At 39.3% G+C, this 27,241-nt stretch overlaps 1 protein-coding gene across 1 annotated transcript in view; it reads right to left on the reverse strand.

Annotated features, from left to right (window-relative positions):
• The window catches only part of TRIO (trio Rho guanine nucleotide exchange factor), a 404,237-nt gene that overhangs the window by 210,975 nt on the left and 166,021 nt on the right, over positions 1-27,241 (reverse strand). Inside the window, 3 exon segments of the mRNA XM_038392902.2 lie at positions 14,065-14,295; positions 20,341-20,472; positions 23,716-23,907. Coding sequence (XP_038248830.1) covers positions 14,065-14,295; positions 20,341-20,472; positions 23,716-23,907 — 555 coding nt within the window.

A 27,241-nucleotide genomic window follows, 5' to 3' on the forward strand; every position in this document is an offset into this window, starting at 1 on the left:
CAATCAGGCAAAACTCATCAATTCCAATAGTATCTATTCTGGGCACTAGTTCGTAACTGAAAGCCAGTTTCAAAACCACACAATTGTAAGTAAAAGGGCCAACATACCACTATTGTACTATTGTAATTAAAAGCAGTAATGAAAGCAAGATTTTGTTCAGTTCCACGTGTTCTATACAGATGCACTCACTTCATTAGCACATTCCAGTGCATTTCCCTTATTTCCAAAGAGCTCCTATTTAATTTAAATCTGTCCAAATAACATTTTCAAGAATTCCATGTACCGTAGTGGCTTACTTGACATCCCTGTACTACTTGTATTGGTCAGATGAAGTTACACAGCCTTCAAACAGGGAAGTTCAGTCACATGCCCTCCTCCCCAGAAGACACTAGAAGGAAATGAAAACCTCTGACATTAGCCAGGCATGTTGCATAAACACCCGGCTGCACAAAATGAAGAAGACGCTGAAGATTCTGTCATGTATAGGGAGAATGAAGCCCAGAGACCGGGATTGAAAGACTTTTCAATGGTCTACCTACAGTTGGTACGCATCTCTGTATGCAATAATTTAAAAAAATCAAGACCAATGCTTAAGTGGACAGAAACCCCTCGGTCAGCAGGAATAAGGAGGAAAATCATATGTCAATGAGTACCTACTGGTGATGCATTTTCAGTGTTCCTGGCTAGTTTCAAGGAGGCTATTCTCCTAACATTTCAAATGCAAAATTAAGGTGAACTAAGAATGCAGAAGGGTTATGATTATAAAGACAAATTCTGCTCTCAATTGCATTAGACTTCTAGAGTTAATTCAGATTTGCATAGATTTTACTGACAACAGAATTTGGCCAACAGAGGAGTAAATGGAAAGCACTGAATATAGGATTGAGGCAAACTTTGCACTCCACACAGCGATGGTGATGCCCTGACTTTCCAAATGGTGCACGGGGGTGGTGATTCCTTCGGGGAAAAAGTAAATGGACTATGAATAAAGCCACAAAAACTGAGCAACACTACTTTCCCCAAAGTGAACCTAGCACTACTTCACATCTTTGTACTAGAGCTGTAGAATAATCAAAGTTAACTCATGCGATTAACTAAAAAACATTTTGATTAATTGCAGTTTTAATTACACTGTTAAACAATAGAATAACTGAAATTTATAAAATATTGTGATGTTTTCCTACATTTTCATATATATTATATTCTATGTTGTAACTGAAATCAAAGTGTATATTTTTGATTATAAATATTTGCACTCTAAAATGATAAAATGAAAGACATAGCATTTTTCAATTCACCTCATACAAGTTCTGTAGTGCAACCTGTCATGAAAATGCAACTTACAAATGTAGATTTTTTTTTTTGGTTACATGACTGCACTCAAAAACAAAACCATGTAAAACTTCAGAGCCTACAAGTCCACTCAGTCCTACTTCTTTTTCAGCCAATGACTAAGAGACAAACAAGTTTGCTTACATTTACAGGAAATAATGCTGCCCTCTTCTTACTTACAGTGCCACCAGAAAGTGAGAATAGGCATTGCAAGGTATTTACATGCCAGATATGCTACACAGAAGTCTTTAAAGAGTAATACTCCGATGCAGAAACTACAGAACCCAAAACATCAAAAAAGAAAACAACCTTCCGCTGGTGGCATCTGACTCAGATAATGAAAATGAACATGCATTGGTCCATACTGCTTTGGACTGTTATCGAGCAGAACCTGTCATTGGCATGGACCCATGTCCCCTGGAATGGTGGTTGAAACATGAAGGGATGTCAAGAACCAGTTGGAGAACATTTCAATCTCTCTGGCCATTCGATTACAGACCTAAAAGTCTCAATTCTGAACAAAAAAACTTCAAAAACAGACTCCAACGAGAGACTGCTAAATTGGAATTAATTTGCAAACTGGACACCATTAAATTAGGCTTGAATAAAAACTGGGAGTGGATGTGTCATTACACAAAGTAAAACTATTTCCCCATGTGTCCCCCCGCCCGCACTGTTCCTCACATGTTCTTGTCAACTGCTGGAAATGGCCCACCTTGATTATCACTACAAAAGGTTTTTTTTTCCTCTCTCCTGCTGGTAATAGCTCACCTTACCTGATCACTCGTTACACTGTGTATGGTAACACCCACTGTTCCATGTTCTCTATGTATATAAACTCTCCCCACTGTATTTTCCACTGCATGCATCCGATGAAGTGAGCTGTAGCTCACGAAAACTTATGCTCAAATACATTTCTTAGTCTCCAAGGTGCCACAAGTACTCCCTTTCTTTAGGGCATTTGACATGTAAATATCTTGTGACGCTGGCTACAACAGTGCCTTGTGAACGCCTGTTCTCACTTTCAGGTGACACTGTAAACAAGAAGCGGGCAGCATTATCTCCTGCAAATGTAAACAAACTTATTTGTCTGAGCAACTGGCTGACCAAGAAGTAGGACTGAGTGGACTTGCAGCCTCTAAAAATTTAGATTGTTTTATTTTTGAATGCAGTTTTTTTTTTACATAATGCTACATTTGTACGTTCAACTTTCATAATAAAGAGATTGCACTATAGAACTTGTATTAGGTGAACTGAAAAATACTATTTCTTTTGGGTTTTTTTACAGTGAAAATACTTGCCATCAAAAATAAATATGAAGTGAGCACTGTACACTTTGTATTCTGTGTTGTAATTGAAATCAATATATTTGAAAATGTAGAAAACATCCAAAAATATTAGTCAATTTTTTTAAACACTCGATTAATCACAATTTTTTTTAATCACTTGACAGCCCTACTTTGTACTCATCTTTCCAACTTTAGTTCCTATATTAATCTCCTCTGTTGCAGTGCGGTATCTGGTATAGCTTCCCAGAGAGTCACTTGGTTCCACAGCTAATCTTGGAAAATATTTCAGTAAGGATTCAATTCAGGAAGTTGACTGCTTGTAGAAGTGTAATCACTTTTAAATGTGAGTAACCCTGCCAACAACAGTTCTGCCTATCCCCTTCTAGAGTTGTCAATGGGGCCTTCTGCGCAACAGTGTACCCTTTGAGCCAAAGGAGCCACTCCATTAGCTTGCTGCAGTAGTAGCCTTTTAACTTTTTATGCTGACTAGCCACAATCCTACCCTGAGCAGAGTTTTGGCTCCAGGAAGGAAGATCGAGAGACTCCATGAAGTCCACTAAGGACTAGACTGCTGTGACTGAAAGTAAATGGAAGGCACTCCAATATTATGGTGAGGGGGAACCATATAAGACCTTCAGATAGAGAAGGACCCATATTGCAATACCATGTGTTACACAAACACTATCCAAAGTTGTGCTTAACAGTAATAGACTTAAAGATCTCAAAGGGCCTACTCTTAGAGGTCCTTTTGATGGTGATATGTTGAAAACTGTGTTAAAATGATAAGGTATCAGTTTAAATTTTCAGGGGTTTTCCAAATCATCCTTGCAGCTAGGGGGGTTGGTAGGGAACGTGCAATCTGGGTCTTTAGCAGTCAGCGTGCAAAGAATTAGTTTAGAGCAAAGCAGCATGAATTGTGCCTCGCTGCCTTAAGGAGCAGCCTGTTTTCTCTGTTTTTGGTTCTTGTGTGGTAGGGTTTGGGATTCTGAGAAGTAAATGTTTTGTTGCAACCTTCCAGAAAGAGGGGTTTTTTTTATGGTTTTACTGAACTTCTCTGTCCATGAACATAACACGAACGTTCCGGGAGTTCTGTTTAATGAGATTGCACTGCATGATTTAAATACTTACTTTTTCCCCCACAATCATTGATTTCAAATGAGATTGATGACTGTGTAAAAATAGTAATTTAGAAACATGTTACTGCAATTTTAGATCAAAATTTCTAATTAACTGCATTACAAAACCTTTTTTTAAAAAAATGCTACTACCGGTAAAGGCTTTTATTTGAATTTTATGTAACTGTTGTAGGCAATAAACCAAATATTGAAAGTTATGGCCCAAATCCTGCAAACAGGAACACAAATTTAAACATAGTTCTATTGACATCAATGGACTTCTTACCTAAACTTTAATCGTGCTTAAGTGTTTTCAGTAACTGGAGCAAAACATTATTAAATTTAATATTTATTAAAAACTTTGTGGTATACATTCTTTGTCACTTCACAACAAAATCAATTCTGTTTTACCTGTGAAAAGTTATTTAGACTTTTAAAATATTAACCAACTTATTGTGTACTTAATACACATATAATTTTTTTTTCCAAAATAGGAGCCTGAAGTTTAGCTCTGAAGCCAAGAGTTAAACATGGAAGATGGGATTTTTCTTAAGCACCTAGATAACCTATTATTGTAGCATTGACTGAGAAGAACAAGTCCCATGACTTGAAGCTGAAAGGCTTGATGTGTGAATACAGCCTGGTCAAAGCATTTCTGCTTTCTTGTGGAAACTCAATACATCAGAAAGCCGTGCAAGGGCTATTTGCTTATCCATTTTCTATTTGTGTTACTCCCACACTAAGGAAGTTATTGAGGTCCGGGATTTGTCTTTATCAACACTGACAAGCACTTCAAATGTGCATTTCCTTGGTAGAAAATAACTATGTAAAACCTAATATTTTACTAGCAATTAGGAAACCATGCATCCACTTTAGCAAGTTAAGACACTAATATGCAGAGGTGTCTAAGTGACTAGCTACATGTAAATAAAAAATGTGATTTAAATTGAAAAAACACTTTATTTATGCCTGTACTCTGTTCATTTTTACAGTACATCAACCACCACCTGAAAAGAGCAAGATAAAAGCTTCCAAAAGGGAGTCTGAGTAAATGATCAGAAGTGTTTATCAGTGCATTATAAACACAACTACATTGGAGAATGCTTGATTTATAATTTTCCTATTCACTTCAAAATTTCAGGTTCAGCAGCAAGTTTTAAAAATCCAAGGCCCCTGAGGAAATTGCTATTTTAAAAGTACTCTTGGGTTACAAAAGTTTCCAATATTTTTCTAGGCTCTGCAGACATCTCTTTACACATAAAAACAGACAGTGATAACTCCCTTCCCATATTTTTACTTGCATTTGTTGTGTTGACATTCATATTACAAGTACAATATTTTTCTAATCCCGTAAATAAACATGCATGTTATTTATTGAACACTTACTTGCTGGTACTTCTAACAACAACAACACTAACCACTCTCCTGTTATCTTTTTTCCCCACACATTTTATGCTTCATTACCAAGAGACCAAGTTAGTCCAGTACTTATATCTTTCATTAAGAAAATGCTGTTAAGCATATTTCCATTTCTTTGATTTATGTATGAGAGTTTTCCCTATCATTCTAGCTATTTCCTCCTCTATTTTATGAGACATTCCTACATTATTCATAAAAATCCATCCCTTCAGCCTTATCTGCATCACTGATATATTTTTTATTTCCATACTGAACATTCTGTGCACCTTATGGTATGTAAGATATGTGTTCAATATTTTCACGTTGACATGGTACGCATTCCTTTCCAATTTGTTGCTCTCATCCTTAAGGAATCTGGAGCTTTGATAAATAAATATAAACCCTTAAATTTAAAAAAGTTAACAATATCCAAATGAGATACCAAAAATAAATAAACAAGTTTTTATACATACATACATACATACATAGAGAGAGAGAGAGTGTATACACACACACACACACACACACACACACACAGAGTAGAATTTTGCATTTATGTCAGATATTCACAAAATCTTAGGTCTGCTGATCAATACAAGCCCTTTGGTTGAGAGGACAAGACACACTGTTTGTCCAAGGAACCACAAAGCACACAGCAAGGGGCATGAGTGTGGTGGCTCCTCCAAGTGTCTCCTGCACAGAAGGATGACACTAAGTGAAGATGTTAAGAATGCAATGATTCAACAGTGCCTTGCGGCCTTCTACAACAACTAGACATTAAGCCTATGTCGTTTAGTGCATTTTATATAGTAGCATACATACAGACCAAACTTGTGTTCTCAAATCTCCGTAAATTGAAGTCATTCTCAGTTGAGTTCCCATACCTGCTTGTAAAAGGCACTCTCAGCACCTTGCAAAAATCAGGTCCTTCTTCCTTTAACTGGAATAAACTGATGTCCCTTGCCCTCATGCATTTTCTGGTGGATTTAAACAAATTCAGATTCCTGGGGACAACCCTCACCATCCAGTCAGATTGTATTTCTTGTCAAATAAGTGAACATGGGTGGTCAAACTATTTGATAGTGCCCCTTCCAAGTTTCTAAAGATAATTTGATGGCAAAAGGGTAATCCATTCATCTACCAAATTCATTCAGAACCAGTTGGCTCTTATTATCACTACTGGATTTAGATGAAACCCAGTCTTAGGCCACAGGGACACTCACTTGAAGCCACAAACAAACAAACAAATTAAAACTTCACATTTCTCTTACACTTCACAGACAAATGAATGTTATCAGACTGAGTGCTTTCTTTTTAATTTGGACTGCAGTGACATTTTTTACAGGCTGTGCAGAAATCTTGGTTAAAAAGCAGTTCATTCAGCTAACAAGCTACTATTTTCTCCTATTTCCCCTTCTTAGCAGGGCCTAGGCTACTTTAAGATAGCAATATGCATCACATCTCTAATCAAAATAAAGGTCGGTTACTGTGAAAAATAAGCAAAGCTTCATGATTGGGCTGTGATTTGCTTTTCAATCACATAACCATTTGGGTCATAAAGGCAGACCACTAGTTCACTTAGCCCTTCCAACCTAATTATAACAGGATTAATTTGATTATCAAAATCACCTCTGGAAGATAGCCTACTTTTTAATAATTGGTAATAATAAATACTATGCAATAATGTTAGCCTTGCCTTGAAATATAATTTGTTACTGCTGCTAGATTGCTGAAACCCTGCTATGTGATGGAATGCACAGGCCATTTGTCTTTTCTAGACTGAACATGCCCCTTTCAACCCATTTTTCCATTTCATTTTCCAGACCTTTCATTGTTTTGTTGTGCTGCCTTGATCTCCCCAATTTTTTCTCCCTCACCTCCCCCGAATTATTTTGTTATATTTGCTACAAATAAAACACAGAATAAATGTTAAATGTACTGAATATCTGCACATTTAAAGAAGTCTAGAGTTTTCAAATAAACTAAGCCTAACAACTGCAGTGAAACCCTTTCCCATAGCAATTAGAAAAGGCAGGGGGAACCTTCATGTCCCACAATAGTCACATAATTAAGTTGTGACACAATGAAAGTAATCATCATTTCAGGTCTGACTTTCTGTATCCAATACGCAACTAACAAGAGTGGTACTCCCTTTTTAAAAAGATTCATTGAGCAGTCGTCCCTGTAGGGGAGTCAGAGAAAGTAGGAAGAGCAACCACACGCAGACTACGCACAGGTCAAAACGCTACCCAAAGTAAATACGTATTTAAGAGGAAATACAAGAAAAACTTGAATTTCTTTCTGGCATATAGACTATTAACAGCCATTTTCAAGCCAAAGTATTAAGTATTTTATTGACTAAACTTCAGTAAATGTGTCCAGCAACAAGAATTTACCCTCTCTGACATAACTCATTTTTGCCAGGTATTTTGTCCACCGCTACCTTCAATTTCATGGGCTTTTTCTTTCAACACAGCTGAAAAACTGTAATTCACCCAGAACTGATGCCTTCTGCATTTTATTACATTGAAGCCTTCTTTGTTAAAGATCTGTTGCTTGCCTTCCCTAGAAGCAGTACTTGCCTTTAAACTATATTATTTGAGCTAAAAAGTCCAGATCTAATCTCTTGCACCTCCAGGTGCCAGAGATCTCTGCTCAGGGCAGTAATAGACAACATGTTCAAAGTGAGGCTCGGCACACAACTCTTCTTGTGTCAATCTACTTATCCAAAGTCATTACTTGGATAATGCCTGCTAGGCCTATATTCTCTCAGCTGACTGGCAACTCAGTTCTGTTGTTCTGCCCAGCAATTTTTTCCTCTGATCCAATGTCGCCAAGTTATCTTGGCACCACTTCCATATAGTCCATGTTTACTCCTCGAGGAATTCTGCGCCACTGTGCAATGCAGACTTTTGCAGAAATTAATGTTGGGTGCGTAGAATTTCCTTTTCCCCCCACAGAAATGGTCAGATCATTTCCTTTACCATATTCTTCTACCTATTGCAAAAAACCCAAACAAAACAAAAACAAAAACACAAAAAAACAATTTCTACCGTTATAAAACACTAATTTTAATTATGTTGCTGCCTCAGCTGAATTTTGCACTCATTGCCAGACCCATCCAAGGTGCATACTTTGTTTTACTCCCAACAGCTCTTATCCAGTATTTTGTGAAAGGCAGATGTATGTGAGAATTTCATTTACAAGTCATTTTTTTAATCTTAATCGACATGCAAATCAGTACCCATAATACAATGGAATGTGTGGCCAAATCGCCAAGTTAACCCCATAATCACAAGCTATTGATTTATGAACAGATTTATGTTATATCAACTAAAATCCACTTTCAGTAAAACTTAATCATCTATATCTTTTATAACAGAAACTTATAAGCATAAACATGGCCTAATTTCTTTGTCAATTTGTCCTAAAGATGAGTAATGAGTCTCTTTGCTGTGCAATATTTTCTGTATAGTTCTTTTCAGAAACAAGATAGTCTGCTTCAGCCACACTTCTGTGAATTTCTTTATTTCATTCTGAATCCCGTATCAATTAAATTTTTCTGATATAAATTTGGCTTCACATTGCCATTTGCTCTAAAACTGTGCCACCAGAAACAAATAACCCACCCTTTGTGTTCTGAACTGCGTGGTATTGAAGTGTACTACTCATAAACTATCAGAAGAAATGTCTTCACATTACATGAGAATTATGCATTGTTCTAAAGATTGACAATGATTGGCAGTTGCTACAGAGTAATACTCAATGACCCTTCCCTCCCCTCACCCCCAAACACAGTACCCAAAGACAAAAAAGCCAAGTGTGGTACTCCTACTACAGCATTTCCTTCCAGACTTGAAGCAACCAATCTTGCCTAAGAACATAATGCCTATTCCCTGTTCTGTGCAGCCACACTGCAGTGCCAACACTGGCTACCTGGGTAAGATGAAATCCACCACTTGCCTGATGCCATAAGGATGCTTGACAAAGCAGCAACTTGATCTTGGAGCATCGGTACTGCCAGGGCTACCCTAAAACCATCTCGAATAAACTCAAGAACTGTGGTAATGATGCAGATGTAGAGATGACACTGGATACAAAGGGAGAGCCTCAGCCAGGCCACTGGATGACCTGTATTAGTAGATTTGTTTATGGAAGCTAAAACTGTGGATATTACCTCTCTGAATAACCTTTTCAGCTTAAGAGGCTCTGTTCAAGAACCAGGTAGCTAAGCTAGACTGTCTGGATTCTGATGCATGAGTGGCCCTATGTCATATCATATCCCTTCTAGATGGAAAGCAGATAGGAAATCTTTGTATCACGTCAAGGAGACCAGAAAACAAAGATGTCGTTGGCCAGAATGGGGATATCTGAATTATCAGTGCTGCTTGTCTTCTGAATCCCTTTTGGCCATCTTTGTTACAAGGCATCTGCTGCCTTGGCTTTGTGATCCCATCAGCAAAAGAAGAACCTGAAACCTTGTGATAAAGGTCGTAGGCAAATCCATCGACTGTTGGGAAACCAAAATCCTTTACCAGGAGACTGAACACCTGAGGATTCAGTTACCATTCTGGATGATCCAACTTTGCCTGCTGAGCCAGTTGGCCATAACATTCAATTTTGCCTTTGATGTGAAGGGAGTGAGTAGACTGTAAATTGTTCCCTGCCCAAGTTGACGACCAGGTAAATTTATTTTTTGCAGGACTGTAGACCTTGCTCCCCTTTGTCTGTAGACAAATGACATGGTTGACTATGTTGTTGTCTATCATGATCTGCACAAGGGAAGTCCTAGTATGGGAGCAAAGCTCTGAGACTACGTTGCATTGTCCTGGATTCTTGTCAGTTTATGCTGTGCCTGCTCTCTTGTTTCAGATCCTTTGGAGAGTCCTTGCTTCCATGTAAGCACATCATCCCTCTAGGCTGGCATATGTAGAGATAACTGTCTTGACTCGTTCTCCTATTGGAAAACCCGACCTCAATCTGCTTGGACATGTCCACCATCTGAGTGACCTAAGAATCCTCCTGGGAAGAAAGACCTTTTCTGAGGAGTAGAGGAGAGATACTTGGAAGAAGAATAAGAGGACGCTCCAGTGGCCTCATGTGAGCAATAGCCCACTAAGAATATCCATATGGGAGACCACTGATCCCAGAAGAGAAATGAGTATGGCAAGGGGTAGTCCCCATTGAAAGGTTGACTATTTTGAAAAGATCTCAGCTTCCCTGGTCTTTCATGCAATAAGGCAGTGGCTCTCAACCTTTCCAGACTACTGTACCCCTGTCAGGAGTCTGATTTTTTCTGTGTCTCCCCCCCACCCACCCCCTAAGCTTCACCTCACTTAAAGATTTCTTCCTTACAAAATCAGGCATACAAAATATAAAAGTGTCACAGCACTCTATTACTGAAAAATTGCTTACTTTCCCATTTTTACTACATAATTCTAAAATAAATCAAATGGAATATAAATACACTGAAATGTAAGTACATAGTATATAGAACAGTATAAACAAGTCATTGTCTGTATGAAATTTTAGTTTGTTCCGACTTTGATAATACTTTTTGTGTAGCCTGTTAAAACTAGGCAAATATCTAGGTGAGTGATGAACTTTGTAGAAGATAGGGGACACATGGAGACTGAGTTAAGAGACTCAAATCATAAAACCGTGGCTCCGCAGCAACCTTATTGCTTGGGTATTGCCATCTAGGACAGACTCAGGACAGAGATCACCCAGGAGAGGGTAGACAGAGCAGCTCTCAGATAGCACAACATCAGTGGTTCTCAAACTTTTGTACTGGTGACCCCTTTCACATAGCAAGCCTCTGAGTGTGACTCCCCTAATAAATTAAAAACACTTTTTAATATATTTAACACCATTATAAATACTGGAGGCAAAGCGGGGTTTGGGGTCGAGGCTGACTGCTCGTGACCCCCTGAGGGGGTCCCAGCCCCCAGTTTGAGAACCCCTTCATTACATGCACTTTTTGTAAGCTTTTGCAGTGCTGATCCTAAACCAAAGGCCATGGACAGATATTTGTAGTGTTGTGTACTTAAGAGGAAACAGCTTGTTGAATCAGGATAGAGAGGCAGGCATCCTTCGCATCTACTGATATCGCACAGTCCCCTTTACTGATGGCACTAATGTGCATTTTAACATCTCTATTCTGGATTGTGATTTCTTCATGGATCTGTTGAGATACCAGAGATTGAGAACAGCTGAGCAGCCTCATGACTTGTTGGGAGGAGATGGGAAGGAGAGGGGGGAAACAGGAATAATATGGAGCAACGGTCTTATTTCCTGTGAAGTAGGAGAGAGAGAGATTCTATTGCTGACATTTGTAGGATATCTAGGATGACCAGCTGTCTCTATCTCCTCTTCTTCCACAGGGAGAAGCCTTTATAGTCCTCCCTGCTGGTGAGCAGAGCCTATCTGTTCCGCCCCCTAGTGTGGAGAGAAGTGCAAGCCTCAGCCACTGCCCTGGCACACAGAGAGCCCGGCCTACCAACGGATCTGAGTGCCGCAATAGCAGTGCTCCCAGCAGCCATGTGACCTGTGTGCTAACAGTGGCATGGCTGCTGGCACCAACATGCATGGGTGCAATTTACAGTTGCTGGTTGCAACGCCAGCAACCGGCAAGCCAATAGAAAAGGTGCCAGGCTAAAGCTGAGTGGTGCTGTGGCCCTTCATGACAGGTCAGAGCACCATTCATTCCGGTTTGGCCTGGCTGACCCTCCATCATGACAGAAAATGGGGAGGGAGGATGCCAAATCTGAGTGAGTGGCACTGCAAGCTGGGGTGCCCGCCGATCTGTGGCTTATGTTTTTGGGGACCGCCCACACAAATGAATTCAGGCCCGAGGCCCTGGTCCAAAAGTCTGAGAGACACTGATGCCCTTGATCCTGATCCTCCTCAGAAGAGAGGAATTTCAGACTGACAGTCCATTGGGGTGGGGGAGAAGGGCCTTGTTGTTACTCTTTTGAGCAGCTTTCTTGCTCTGAGAAAGTGGCTGCTCGGAATGGACATTGGTGCTGCAATGGGTCCAAAAGGATCCTCCCTGGGTCCCATGCTTTGTTCATCGGAGATTCCTGGTTGTGGCCTGCAGATAGGTTGACCTGATTCAAGGAGCACCTGGCTCCAACCCTATAGGTTCAGAGTCTTTGGCCCACTTACGGCACTGGAAGACAGCACTTGGGCTGATGCTGCTAGGAAATAACAACCTGGAGTCACTGTAGTGGGCATGCTGTAGAACTGAGGAAAGGGTTGGACCCAGGGGCCTCTTATCAAGGCTCATCCTTTCTCTGCCTCTGGATCCCTGTCAGCTCCCTGCTGTCACAGCAGCTGTAGAGTAGGGGCTGCACAGCTGCTCTGCAGTCAGTCATGGCTGAGAACCTGGGCTCCAGAGGCTGGCTGGGAAGTTTCCCGGGCCTTCTAGTACCTGTACTTCAACCTACACTCCCCCTGCGTGGCCTAGGCCTCCACAGAACAAGCACACATCTCTATGCAGGCACTTCATCAGCAGGGGATGTGCAGAAGAGAATCTGTCTTTCCCTCCCTCCTTAGCATCTCTGTCATGCTGGTTTCAGAGTAGCAGCCGTGTTAGTCTGTATTCGCAAAAAGAAAAGGAGTACTTGTGGCACCTTAGAGACTAACAAATTTATTTGAGCATAAGCTTTCGTGAGCTACAGCTCACTTCATCGGATGCATTTGTTTTTTCCACCAAATGCATCCGATGAAGTGAGCTGTAGCTCACGAAAGCTTATGCTCTAATAAATTTGTTAGTCTCTAAGGTGCCACAAGTACTCCTTTTCTTTCTGTCATGCTGCACTCTGCATGGGTGAACGATGAGGGGGAGGGGGCACAGACTTCCCAGTGACTATGAGGAGAAAGGCAGACCAAATCTGGCTGTTTCTCAGAGGTGGAGCCACATCTCCCCTGCCTCTGTCTAACAGGACTGGTCTGCCTCCAACGCTGCACAGGAGCAGAAATCCCAATGTCTAGGATCTATGGACCTCATTCTGAATAAGAAAGGAGCTGACAGAAGTTGTAGTCTCCTGCTTGGCAAATCCATCACAGTACTGTCTCAATCAGGCACAGCTGATAGCACATTTACTTTTGGATTGACTGTCAATTCTAGGGCACTGTTTAATTGTTGAACAAAAAAAACAAGCTACTGTCTTGGAGGTCTAAGCACAGCTGATTTAGGAGGTCCTCAGCTGCAAGCTAGGATCCACCAGCTACAAGCGTGGCCTTGGTTACGTCAAACCTCTTCAATTCAATTTCCTGATCCATAAAATGGGAGATTACACTTATGTTCACAGGGGTCTCTCTCTAACGTGCTTTGAGCATTTTAGCACTACATAAGTTTCAAGTATCCTCATCAATTATTTTTTAGTGCTAACCTGTAGGTGAGTCATTAAACTGGAGTGACTTTTGCTTCTCACAGATGGCTAACCAGAGGAAAGTTAAAGATGTCCTCTATTTTTCAAAATAGACAGAGAAACTTTGTGTTCTGATCAGTGTTCCACTGCTCAAAAAAAGCCTGACTCATTCCCTAAGATGTATGCAAGCTATGCATCTCAACTTCCATGCTTCCTCATGGCATCACTGCTCAACCATTACCAATAATTCATTGCTGTCATTACCGTAAGCTGAAAAGTTCTATGTGACATAAAGCACAAATGAATACCTAATAGTGGGTTGCTAGGTACTACAAATTTGTAGCTGCGGGATTTTGCCTACAGTACACTTTATACCAGAAAATTTACTTCCATCTACCTTTTCATTTTCTTCTCGATTGAGTCTCTGCCTATGCCTGGTAACTTTGGGCTTGGATTTTCTAATTTATACAGGAATTGCCTGTTTTGAATTATTTTCTAATCTTTGTTAATAGCGTATTTGGTCACAAATACAAACATCAGGAGACTAGAACTAACCTGTTGGACATCCTGTTGAAAAACACACAGCTGAAGCCGTTGGTGCAGGCGGACCTTCCGATGCTGCCAAATGTTCTCCAGTTGTCGCTGGTGGTGCAGTACTTCATGGATGACATCCAGGACATGATGCACTGCCTTGGAGTAGTTAGCAGAAGCTGTTAATGAGTCAGAGCTTCCAGGAGTCAAAGGTCGCTGAAGTTTGTCAAGTAATGACTTCCCATCTTGGCTCACCTGACCAGCAAGAAGGATGAAGCATTAAGTTTCTGTTCGAAAACTCATTAATGAAGAACGCAGACTACAAAATTATACAGAACAGATTCATTAAAGACGCGACACCTAGCACTCTCAATCTCTCTAATCCCAGAATGGGAACACACTGCTGTTACAACAGATAGTGCAGAGAAAATGACATATATGATGTCCACTGTATGCATTAAGTTACTGTTCTGAAACAGTGGTCTACCAATAAAGCTCATCTTCCTAGTGACTTTTCAATAAGAGTCAAAGTGATGCAAGTTAAGACCAAAGTTGGTTTTAACTGAATTCTGTTCATTTCACAAGCTTAAGTCAAAGTTTGCTATTACTTGCGACTTAACATTAGAATAAGATGTGGATGTTATCAGAGCCAAAGTGCTTCTCTGAAGCATAATGTTGAGAAATACATGACAAATCTTGCTACATTTTAACCTGTAGTACTGATATCAGAGTATCAGGTTAATTCTAATAGTATTATCTTGATTCTACCCAACCATTAAAGTGCAAAATAATTTCAAAAGAATACAGCAACCTATCACAGTTAGTCTTACTAGCTGAAGAAAAAGCAGCAATGATCAAATAAAAAGGAACGGTTACTTTTAACAAATGTTGAATACTCATTGTTTAAATCCTTAAGAAATTAATTTTCAAGATTAATTCCAATTAAGATGCTGTCATTTGTAGGAGGAATTTGGTGCAGTGCTCAGACAGCCTACAACTGTACTATTGTGGAAAGAACGCCTTCCAATTGTGAAGTAAGAAAAAAAAAAAAAGACAACTCTCATTCAATGAAAATCAGACTTTAGAGACAGTTAAGACCTAGTGTCTCAAGTCCAACCCAATCTAGAGATTGTACAGGGTTCTTTCCTATTGTGTATTTCCTAGTATGCCACAGCCTTGCAGAGTTTCAGAGGTTCTCTCTTTTCCCAGTTCTTAAAGAGGGAAGCATTTTATGTTTATTCCCACACACGCGCCTTACCTATTTGAGTGGTTAGGTTTAAAAACAAAATATTGTAATATGACCAAAGAAAGTACATTTGAAAATATGAATATCCTACAAAGTAAAGTAGGATAGAAAATAGGCATCTATATATGCAGCAAAAACTGGTAGTTCAGTAGATGACACTTTTCTTTCTTAATCAGTAACTCAACTAATGACCCAGAACAATGTTAGAGACTGGGTTTTTTTCTTGCAGTTATGTCAAGAAAGTAAGGCCCAGATCTTTTTACTTAAAAAGAGTACACAAGAAACTTTCCATAAAAATACGATGTTAGCCCCTGTGTTCTGACCGACTTTATTACTCTGGTAACCGTACACCTATGAACTTTTTTCCTTGTAAAGTAACAGGGGAAAGTATTCTTCACATCCTATCCTAGACTACTGTGCATAGTTACTGTGAGGTGATAAATAGTTAATATGTTCCATCATATTCATAGATTCCAAGGCCAGAAGGGACCACTGCGATCATCTAGTCTTATACCCTGTACAGCACAGGCCAAAGAACTTCCCCAAAAGAATTCATCAGGTAGATCTTTTACAGAAACATGCAATCATGATTTTAAAACGGACAGTGAGGGAGAATCCACCAGGACCTTTGATAAATTGTTCCAGTGGCTAATTATTCTCATTGTTAAAAATGTATGGTCTTCCTTATTTCCACTCTGAATTTGTCTAGTTTCAGTTTCTAGCCATTGGATCGTGTTATATCTCTCTTCGCTAGACTGAAGAATCTATTTTGAAATATTGTTTCCCACACAGATATTTACAGACTGATCAAGTCATTCCCTTAACTATCTTTTTGATATGCTAGACTTAAGGAGTTCAATTTATTTATCACTATAAGTCATGTTTTCTAATCCTTTCGTCATTCTTGTAGCATTTATCCGAACCCTCGGAAATTTATCAACATCCTTCTTGAATTGTGGGCACCAGAACTAGACACAGTATTCCAGCTGTGGTCACACCACTGCCAATTACAGAAGTAAAATAACTTCTCTGCTTCTACTCAAGATTTCCATTTATGCATCCCAGGATCACATTATCTCTTTTGGCAACAGGATCACACCAGGAGCTCGCATTCAGCTGATTATCCACTACAATCCCCACTGCTTCCAAGGATAGAGTTCCCCATCCCGTAAGTATGGCCTACATTCTTTGTTTCTAGATATGTACATTTATATTTAGCCATATTAAAATGTATATTGTTTACTTGATCCCAGTTTACAATCATTCTGAATCAGTGGTCTGTCCTCTTCATTATTTACACCTCCCTCAATTTGTACATCATCTGCAAAATTGATCAGTGATGACTATGTTGCCTTCCAGGTCCATTGATAAAAATATTAAACAACGCTGGACAAAGAACCAATTCCTGCAGAACCCCACTGGAAACACTTGGCTTGATGATGGTCTCAACATGTGATTGTAAATGGAGAATCATCAATTAGCTAGTTTTTAGTCCATTGTATGCATGCCACATTAATTTTATAAGATTTTAGCTTTAGCTGCATTTCAGTGATTGGGCATACATTGATCCACATGTATATCCAGTATCTGAGTTTATGTTCATTAGGCACTGTAGGATTCTTCCTACTAAAGGAATTAGTATCTCAAATTTGCAAGCTACAATCAAGGCTTAGAAGCAAGTTTAGTTTTGAAGTTGGTTACAAAGTAGGGAAAAAGTACATCTATTTGTCAACACATTACAAGTGTAATGCTTAAAAACATGGTCAATCCAAATTCTGGAATTAATAGGCTACTTCTTCCTCTGCCCATAATTCATTCATCCTAAAGTGACTGAAGCATATGCTATAATCCAGCTATTTTATTGAGTTTTTTTTAAAAGATTAACAGATCATCTAGGACACTAAGGCTATGTCTACACTACGCACCTTACAGTGGCACAGTTGTGCCGCTACAGTAGTGCCACCGTAAGGTACGCAATGTAGCCGCTCTTTACAATAAAACCACCCCCAATGAGGGGTGGTAACTTTGTCGGCAGGAAAGCATCTCCCGCCAACAAAATGCTATCCACACGGGCACTTTTGTCAGTAAAACTTTTGTCAGGCAGGGTGTGTGTTTTTTTTCACACCCCAACCGACAAAAGTTTTACCGACAAAAAAGCAGTGTAGACAGCCTAAAACTCAAGGTTTTCACATATACATACATCACTCATTAACAACTACTGGATTTGAATCTGTGTCAAAGGAGGGTAAAGTTGAACTCTTTCTGTTGAGTAACAAGCTCTTGATGGTACCATGGCACCGCCACACTGATCATGTGTGAACATTATGCATCCAGATATTGGTTCTGCATTCCAGGTACTGTCAGTTCTTCATCACATTGAGGCGGGAATTGCCGTTGTGATGAAGTCTTGCCTCATTTATTTCAAGGGATTCTGTATAGATACCTAGCTGTACTCAAGCTGAAAACATAGGATTTCAACTTCCAGTCTCAGGCAAAAACTCCACATAGTTTGCCTGAGTAAAGTCTTGCCTACAAAGGATATATAGTCTAATTCATTTTTCCTACTCATCACCATCAGGTACTATAGCACCAAAAGACTAAAATGACAGACCATCCAATTTTTCCACAGCTTTGGTTAGAAAAAATAAGATGTTCAAGTGAAGTTTCATTTCCACTTGCAATGTTTCATAACTAATTCAAGAAGAAAAACTAATTTTGTTTTGCTTCAAGACTGTATTGCTCTTTACATGTCTGAATATCATTTCACAATTCTCCCTGTTGCCCTGTTCTCCACCATGAAGTGCTTTCGTTTGAGTTAGCAGGAATACTGAGTCTAGCCTTTGACTCTTTTTTTTTCAAACCAGGATCCACTGGATGACTGAAAGAGCTTGAAGAAATGGGGTTGTTAAAAATTTCAAAGACAGTTTCTTTTCTTGGGAGGCCAGATGTTAAAAACTAAAGAAACCAAGTCTTAAACACATTAAAACTTGTATCAAATGTTCAGGTTTGTCGTAAGAAACAATTTCAACCGTTCTCCTTTCCTTTAAGGACTCTGTCAGCACAAAACAGGGAAAACAAGGTATGTTTTACACACAGAAAGAGAACTTGTGAATTCAGTCAAGTCCAAAGGGATATAAATTAAAATGTTAGCCACAAATTTAAAATGAGACAATTAACTTGTAATTACTTTTCATCTTATAATGACAGGTTTCAGAGTAGCAGCCGTGTTAGTCTGTATCCACAAAAAGAACAAGGAGTACTTGTGGCACCTTAGAGACTAACAAATTTATTAGAGCATAAGCTTTCGTGGGCTACATTGGCCAAACCGGACAGTCTCTATGCAAAAGAATAAATGGACATAAATCTGACATCAGGAATCATAACATTCAAAAACCGGTGGGAGAACACTTCAACCTCTCTGGATTTTAAGATTTAAGGGTGGCAATTTTGCAACAGAAAAGCTTCAAAAACAGGAGAAAAGGAGTACTTGTGGCACCTTAGAGACTAACAAATTCATTTCAGCATAAGCTTTTGTGAGCATCCATTGAAGTGAGCTGTAGCTCATGAAAGCTTATGCTCAAATAAATTTGTTAGTCTCTAAGGTGCCACAAGTACTCCTTTTCTTTTTGTGAATACAGACTAACAGGGCTGCTACTCTGAAGACTCCAAGGAGAAACTGCTGAGCTTGAATTAATATGCAAACTAGATAGCATTAGGGGTTTGTATAGAGACTGGGAGTGGCTGGGTCATTACACATATTGAATCTATTTCCCTAAGTTAGGTATCCTCACACCTTCTTGTGAACTGTCTAAATGGGCCACCTTGATTATCACTACAAAAGTTTTTTTCTCCTGCTGATAATAGCTCATCTTAACTAATTAGCCTCTCACAGTTTGTATGGCAACTTCCAACTTATCTGTATGTACATATATATCTTCTTACTATATGTTCCATTCTGTGCATCTGATGAAGTGGGCTGTAGCCCACAAAAGTTTATGCTCTAATAAATTTGTTAGTCTCTAAGGTGCCACAAGTCCTCCTTTTCTTTTTGCAGATACAGACTAACACGGCTGCTACTCTGAAACCTATCACAATACACATTGACACTAAAGGAGATGGAGTGAGAAAGACTGAACAGAAAAATGGTTAATACAGGACATTTTAGTTATAAAGGAAAGCCAACACCCATTTGATTTCCTGCCCCTTTGGGACCCTGAAATATTTAAAGCACACCAGAAACTTCATGATGGATGTTATTTTTTTGTGCTCTATTGGTGTTCTGCCAGCATTTTTCAAAATAAATTGTTTCCTAGAGTTGGTAACTCAGCTGTAAATACATTCTCTAGCTTAGAAGTGCAACCTTGTGGTTGTAACTCTGAAAGCCAGGATTTTATGACTTTTTGAAAACTAACAGTGATGTTGAACATGTTAAAATATTATAAATCCTGAATGTGTACACACACTGGCTAGTTTTAGATGGTTTTTTACTGCTGGCAGAACAAGGTATCTGATTTTAGTTTGCCGAACGAATAATGCAATCCTTACTCCAATCTGCTTTAGCTTTTTGCAATAAACAGGAAGTTTTAAAACACTTATTTAAGTGCTGACTCCTAATTCAGTGCTTTTCCAAAGGTATTTCACATTTGCTGTGCACTTAAAAACTTATTTTAATGACAGTATCATAATACATCTGAACATCTTTTAATGGCATTAAGTAATACATAATGGAAAAAATACACCGCTTCATACATTGCCAAGCTGTCTGCATCAAGGCAGCCTGCAGGGGAAGCATTATGGTATCCCAGCTAGGCAGTTTAAAGTTCTTCCCACAAGAACAAAAGCCAGAAACCAAGTCTGAGTTTGAAAAACAGACCAGCAAAAGCCAGAATTCGAAGTTAAGTCTAACACTCTGCCCTTCTGTGTAATACTTCAAGGCATAGTGCCAAACTTAGCAGATAGTTTTCTGGTTTTTGTCAGTTGGTGATGTAACCATCATTTTATTTAAACATACTATAAATAAGTCAGCAGCCTAATGGAATAAATAAACTGCCTACCTCTGAGTAAGCCAGGCTGATATGCTCATATATTCCTTGATGATGATGAATGGCATCTTCTAAATCTTGTAGTTCAGAAGGAAGCTCTACCTCACCACAGGCCTTACACCATGAATCCACATTGTTCATGTACTAGGAATTGAAAAACCACATTGTGTCATTCCCAGATGTACATATGGTAAGACGCTATCAGTAAGTAAAACTTATTACCGATGCTCATAGATAGGAGTGTGAAAAACTATTTTGGGTGGGTAGGACCTTTAAAAAGTGTTATTTGATGAAAACCATCTAACGTAAGGGAATATGTGAGTTCACAAGTCAAATAATTTCCATAATACAACCAACAATCTGTTTGAGTCCATGTTTTTAGTTCTCCAGCACTCTCTGAAGTGCTACACAAGCGTGCGCGCACGCGCGCACACACACACACTGAAGCTGGCCTACTTAATGTCAGAAACCTTCAAAGTGAACTCAACTGCTAAATACACTTCTCATTTCTGGTGCTTACTTTCACTCAGACAGTTTCTTGATTTTTCAGCTAATCAAAGAAGATAAAGGCATGAGACGAATGCCACATCACATACACCAAACGCAACTAAACCCTATTATGCCAGTGGTTTTCAACCTTTGATCCGTGGACTCTGTCTAAGATTTCCAAAGGGGTCTGCACCATCATTTGAAATTTTTCTAGGGGTCTGCAAATGAAAAAAAAAAGGTTGAAAACCACTGTATTATGCTACCCACTACAACAGTGAGCATAAGGGGAGATGCAACTTAAACAAGAGGTACTCTTCTCAGTTAAGTGTGTTGGATCTGGGAAGCAGATAAGCATATATGGAAGCACTAAAATAACTAAAGACTTAAAGCTATTTGCATGTAAACAGAAAGTCCTAAATGCAAATGACAGTTTAAAGGCAACCATTTGTAGTCTCAGTCTGTTGCAAACCATTCCTTTCTCACCCGGTTTCTTCTCCACCTCAACTTTCATCCCCTATGGCTAATCAGATAGCTGATAAATCACAGCCAGTTTTCCTATGGAGAGAGTATTAGAATCCATCACAGCTAATTGTCAAATGAACACAGCAGAAGGAGCAATTAAAAGAAACTAATTTAATTAATCCCAGCAGACTGCAAACCCTGTTCTTTCATAGAATCATAGAATCATAGAATATCAGGGTTGGAAGGGACCCCAGAAGGTCATCTAGTCCAACCCCCTGCTCAAAGCAGGACCAAGTCCCAGTTAAATCATCCCAGCCAGGGCTTTGTCAAGCCTGACCTTAAAAACCTCTAAGGAAGGAGATTCTACCACCTCCCTAGGTAACGCATTCCAGTGTTTCACCACCCTCTTAGTGAAAAAGTTTTTCCTAATATCCAATCTAAACCTCCCCCATTGCAACTTGAGACCATTACTCCTCGTTCTGTCATCTGCTACCATTGAGAACAGTCTAGAGCCATCCTCTTTGAAACCCCCTTTCAGGTAGTTGAAAGCAGCTATCAAATCCCCCCTCATTCTTCTCTTCTGCAGACTAAGACTTTCCTTTAATTTATTTTACTTCTCTCTCACCAATTCACATTTCTGTACACTCTGTACTGAAGCATGTAGTAACTTCCCAAAATGGCTTGGACACAGTCAGTCATAACTTGTCAGTTAACTGCCAGGTACAAAAACAACCTTTCTGTGAAATACATTCCTAATTTCAGACACTGATGCAGTTCATTTGAAAAAATAACCCACTCCACTTTGGTCAGGAGGCACACCAACATGCAATTATGTTTTTGCATATGGTGCTTTTCAAAAGTGTCAGACTGGTAACTGTAGCGATGCAAATCTTTAAGTTAGCCAGGGAACAAATACAGCACAAGCACTGGTAAAGTCCCACACGTCCCACCAAGTATCACAAACTGACCTAGAATGACCACATCTATAGATGCATGAAAATAGTTTATGTTTCATGACTCGCCCTTCTATGGCCTCACTGTTGAGACTGCCAAAAAAGGTCTCTCTTAGCAACAGCTGTACTTGCAATAAGGACTTCTATTTACCAGAAATGGACTAAGATCAGCTATTTGCTTCCCTAGACCAAAGCATCATCATTAGCATGCTGGAAGCACTGTAGGGTTGTCTGTCAATTAATGGATTCACATTCTCAAACAATTTGGTTTTAAGAATCTAACATCTCCTCTTAGTAAACATGCAAAAATCCACTTTAAGACAATTAGTCATTAGACTGCTTCTTAAATTTTTGTGGCCAAATGACCTTGTTCCCAACAGGCCACTTATATCAGTTACGAGCAAATGGCAATTTTTCTGGAACTCAGTTTGGCATGTCACAGGAGAAAACTGACAAATATCTACAGGGACTATACTTAACACGCTACCTTCTTACCTAGCTCACAAAGCCTAGTGCTCCCCATCAATAAAACCACCCCCAGCAGCTTACAAAACACACCAACAAGGAAATGGAATATTGATGGGAGACTCAAGAGCATGTCTCTCTCAACTAGGTTGCAACTAATTCCCTGAAGGGAAAAACATGCTCTAGTTATCAAGGCTATTAACCTGGCAATGTGGAAAACTTAGGCCTATTTCTTCCTGGACCTGATTAATTCACTGGTTGTTGCACATGGCTTATGACTGGCATTTTAAGTTGTTAGGGGGCCTAAAGCCAGGAACAGGGATATGTAATGCCAATGGAAGTTAGGTGTACTCTTATGGGGCACTGAGTCAACATCCCCCACTCAACTCCAAAAGCAGATTAAAGACAGACACTTACGTACTTTACTTCCCCTAATTTTCCAGTGAGTTAGGTTTACTACTCAATAGGTGTTTCCTGAAATGCTCCTTAAATACTGAACCATTCTGGGACTGATATTCACATGTCAAACACTATCATCTCTCATCGTGTGAGGCAAAAGGCAAGGAATTGCTGGCCAAATTATTGTTTGCCAGCAATATTATATATTCATACTATTTTTTTTTACTTTCTTCATCATCTCAAAAGCTTGCCCCAGGTTAAGCCTCTATGCTCAAATCATTAAATTTCTACATCCTTTTGCTTTCTAATTTCTAACCTGTATTGGTGTTCTAAGGAGCCTTGTGAATAGAGCACAAGGAGCAGTGACTTAAAACCCAGGCAGTCTTGAGTCAGGGAGAACAAGGCTCTGTTTAAATGTGATGATGAAGTTCCATACTACTGTAGAGCTGAGCAGAGATCAAGTCTTCTGCCTGTAGCCTTTGCTTCCTTTTAAGCCCCATCCAAAATGGAGCTAAATTGCTTTCTGGATTTGTTTTTAACTGGTTTCATGGCTAAATCAGGTAATTTGGTTTATACTTTCAGCTTGCTAGCTTTCATTGGCTGTGTCCCATTTACTGACCTGTTCAGTTTTCTGGTGGAAGATGGAGGACATATCCAGTAAGGTGCTTCGTTCATCCAAGGCTGCAGCAAATGCCTTCCACTCTTGCTCCAACTGACTAGCTATCTGTTTAATCTGCTGTGAAGCATAATGGCCAGATTCAACCAAACGATTTGCTACTGACATGATGCGATTTATGTTTACATACACATTCTGTGGAGAAAGGATGACAAAGGCAGAATGTGGTTAGGAAATTAATAACCTCACAAGCCTAGATTCAAAAAAGAATTTGTAAAAAATGCTAAGCAATGTTTTTTGAATAACCTAGTTTTACATTTACTAAAAGTACATATTTGGGGGTAGACCCTCTGTTGGTGTAAAGAAGCCTTGCTCCATTGACAACAATGGAAATTCTCAGCTGTTGCAAATTTGTGTTTCTGACTCATAACGAATGATAATACTGTGGTCAAAGGAACCCCTAGTACTTCACAAAGACCCTAATAAAAGCAAACAGACAAGCTTCATCTTGCCTCACAGAGGGCTTGTATAGTAAATCTATTTCACTAATGGAGAAATGAAGGCATTCAAATAGTTAACCATTAGGAAATAATAAGTGACTGGTAATCACTTGTTTTAAACAGCATGTTCATGTTCCCAGACCACCATAACCTAGGGATCCTCTCTCCCCCTAAAATTTTACCTCCATTCATTGAGGCATTACAGCCATTCAAGGTCACAGAAAGTGACAGCAGCAGAAGTCCTCTTCAGTATTTGGCAATAACTGAACTGTTTTTGCACATACTTTCTGAAAAAAAATTACTTCCAGACTTAATCGCTGAACTCCAGCCAGAGGAGTAAAAGACTGGCTAAATTCCAAAAAATTGCAAATGATACCCTAAAGCAGTGGTTTTCAACCTGTGGTCCGCAGACCCCTGGAGGTCCACAGACTATGTCTAAGATTTCCAAAGGAGTCCGCACCTCCATTTGAAATTTTATAGAGGTCCACAAATGGAAAAAGGCTGAAAACCACTGCTCTGAAATTTTAATACCTGGGCAATCTTAGGCATCCATAGACATAGACATCACTGCATTCATCTCACAATTACATCCTTATTCTGACCCTAACCACTCAACACCTAAACTCTGGGCAGATAAAAAGTATGATCATGAAACTGAAAAAAACATGTATTTCAGCTTCTAGAAAATACCAGAAGCTGAAAATCTTTACCTAACCATCAAAGGATATTTGATTTCACAGTGTCACTCATTTTCTGGGCCAATCTGAGAAGCTACAATAAAGTTATTGGTAGCAAGTGCTCTTGGTTTACTTTTCTCCTTGTAACATTGAAAAATACTGGGAGTACCTCATCAAATTTGGATGAAGATTTGGCACGACACAGAAGTTCTTTGGCAAAAGGTCCCTATTCTTTGCAAACAGCTCTTACCTCAGACCTGACAAACTCACTACACCACGTCTGACCAGATATTTATTCATAAATAACAACATGCAAGTTACCTACAGAAAGCTCATAACTTACCAAGATTTATAATCGTTGCAAGATATATTTACTTATGGGTAATATTTAAGGAATAATGTATTTATATTGAAAGTATGCTTATGCACTTGAAGTAGAAATTAGTCACCAGGAGGTAGTGTGTTTCAATGATGACCCATTCAAGCAAGAGAGAGTTGTCTCCCCCCCAACCCCCGCTATCAGCTGGCAAGGTAATGCAAGGTTCTCTTGTTTATCCTTACCACATCTCAGAACATTCAATTGAAAACTATCAGAGACAACTGCCAAGGACAGAAACCACTTGGAGGTGAAAAGGAACATTATAGCAGGTAGGAGATCGCCTTGGCTATGAATAAAGACAAAAGATTCTTTCAGTATAACAGTGTGTAGGGAAAGACACCATATCCATTCACTGAGGAAATCCCTTAAAGAGTGACCATTTGGATTCTGACAGGTTTCAGAGTAGCAGCCGTGTTAGTCTGTGTTCGCAAAAAGAAAAGGAGTACTTGTGGTACCTTAGAGACTAACAAATTTATTAGAGCATAAGCTTTCGTGAGCTACAGCTCACTTCATCAGATGCACCAAATGCATCCGATGAAGTGAGCTGTAGCTCACGAAAGCTTATGCTCTAATAAATTTGTTAGTCTCTAAGGTGCCACAAGTACTCCTTTTCCATTTGGATTCTGTTTTTTATGAAACCAGCTAGGTCTGCAATGGACTGAACTTTTGGGGAAAGCCTACTTTATTATATAGGAAATTTAACTATTAATAAGTGTAGACCCAGATTCACATTTTATGATTTTGTTTTGTATTGTAACCATTTGCTTTCATCACCTTCTCCCACTTCCAATTAATTCTTTGCCCTTTCTTAAATGAGCCTGCTTTTGCTTTATCATAAGTGCTTGCAAGTGCTGTGTGGTTTACAGAAGTGGAGGTTTAATGTTAAACTGGTAAATTGGGGTACTCTGCATGCTAAGTATCTGGAATTTCTACGAGTAGCATGTGTCAGGGGGTGGATATCACAGGGGAACAATTCAAATAGGACTTGGACTGCACCTATTGTTAACCTGCAAGGTGAAGTAAGGGCTGGTATAGCCCAGAGGAGAGTGCTTGAGTGGCTAAAAGGCTCATAGTGTTACTGAGCTGAGATTCCCTCTCATAAGAGGCAGGGGGTAATAAAGTGACAGTCCGAGGTGCCCCAAGAACCATCACACCTGTAATAAAAACTACCTGAAGTTCCAGCAAGCACTAATACACACAATGCTCATGAGTAGAACTTTTTAAAATCACCAGGTTCTCTGTATTCTGCCCATGAGTTCCACTTTCCAGCCTTCTGCACTTTTTGAAAATCATCACAGATCAGTGCGGAAAAAAGGTAGCACTCTCCAATACTCTGTGATTTGATACCTTTACTAACTGAAATCGCAATGCATCAGATCTGGAAATAAAGTGTATAACAAAGTGTATAACAAAATCTAACCTGGCTTATTCTCTTCCTCTTTGAAGCAGCAGTATATATGATTGGAGAAACACAGGAGAACTATCTGTTATCTGAACAATCTTACTGAAGTAACTTCAATTTGATTATCTGGCATGTGGGCTATACGATAAAAAGCCTGTTAAAACACCTGACAACGGGGCTTGGCTGAGTAATGGGAAATTATGTTAAGTATAGTGAAAACTGAAAATCCCTTCCCTTTCTCCATACTGAGAAACTGAAAAGAATGAAGGAAATATTCTATTACTATATAAAGTGTACATCTAATCCGTATAACCCACTACAACAAGAAGTGAGCTAGTCTTATGGCGTCAGCTGGGCTTGAAGGACTGAAATTTTTACCACCATAAATGTGAGTAATTACAGAAGCCAAAGCAATGATATGGGTAACCAAATTTAAGGCTTCCAGGGTGAATGGCTCATCTGTGGGTGTCAAAGACATATTCCTTATCACGGTATTTACACTACTTTGTTCTCTGAAGCTTTAGCATGAAAGGTACTAAAAAGTGTGCAAATGCACATTGCCAGAACACAA

The sequence above is a fragment of the Dermochelys coriacea genome, chromosome 2 (genome assembly GCF_009764565.3).
Source record: "Dermochelys coriacea isolate rDerCor1 chromosome 2, rDerCor1.pri.v4, whole genome shotgun sequence".
NCBI lineage: Eukaryota > Metazoa > Chordata > Testudines > Dermochelyidae > Dermochelys > Dermochelys coriacea.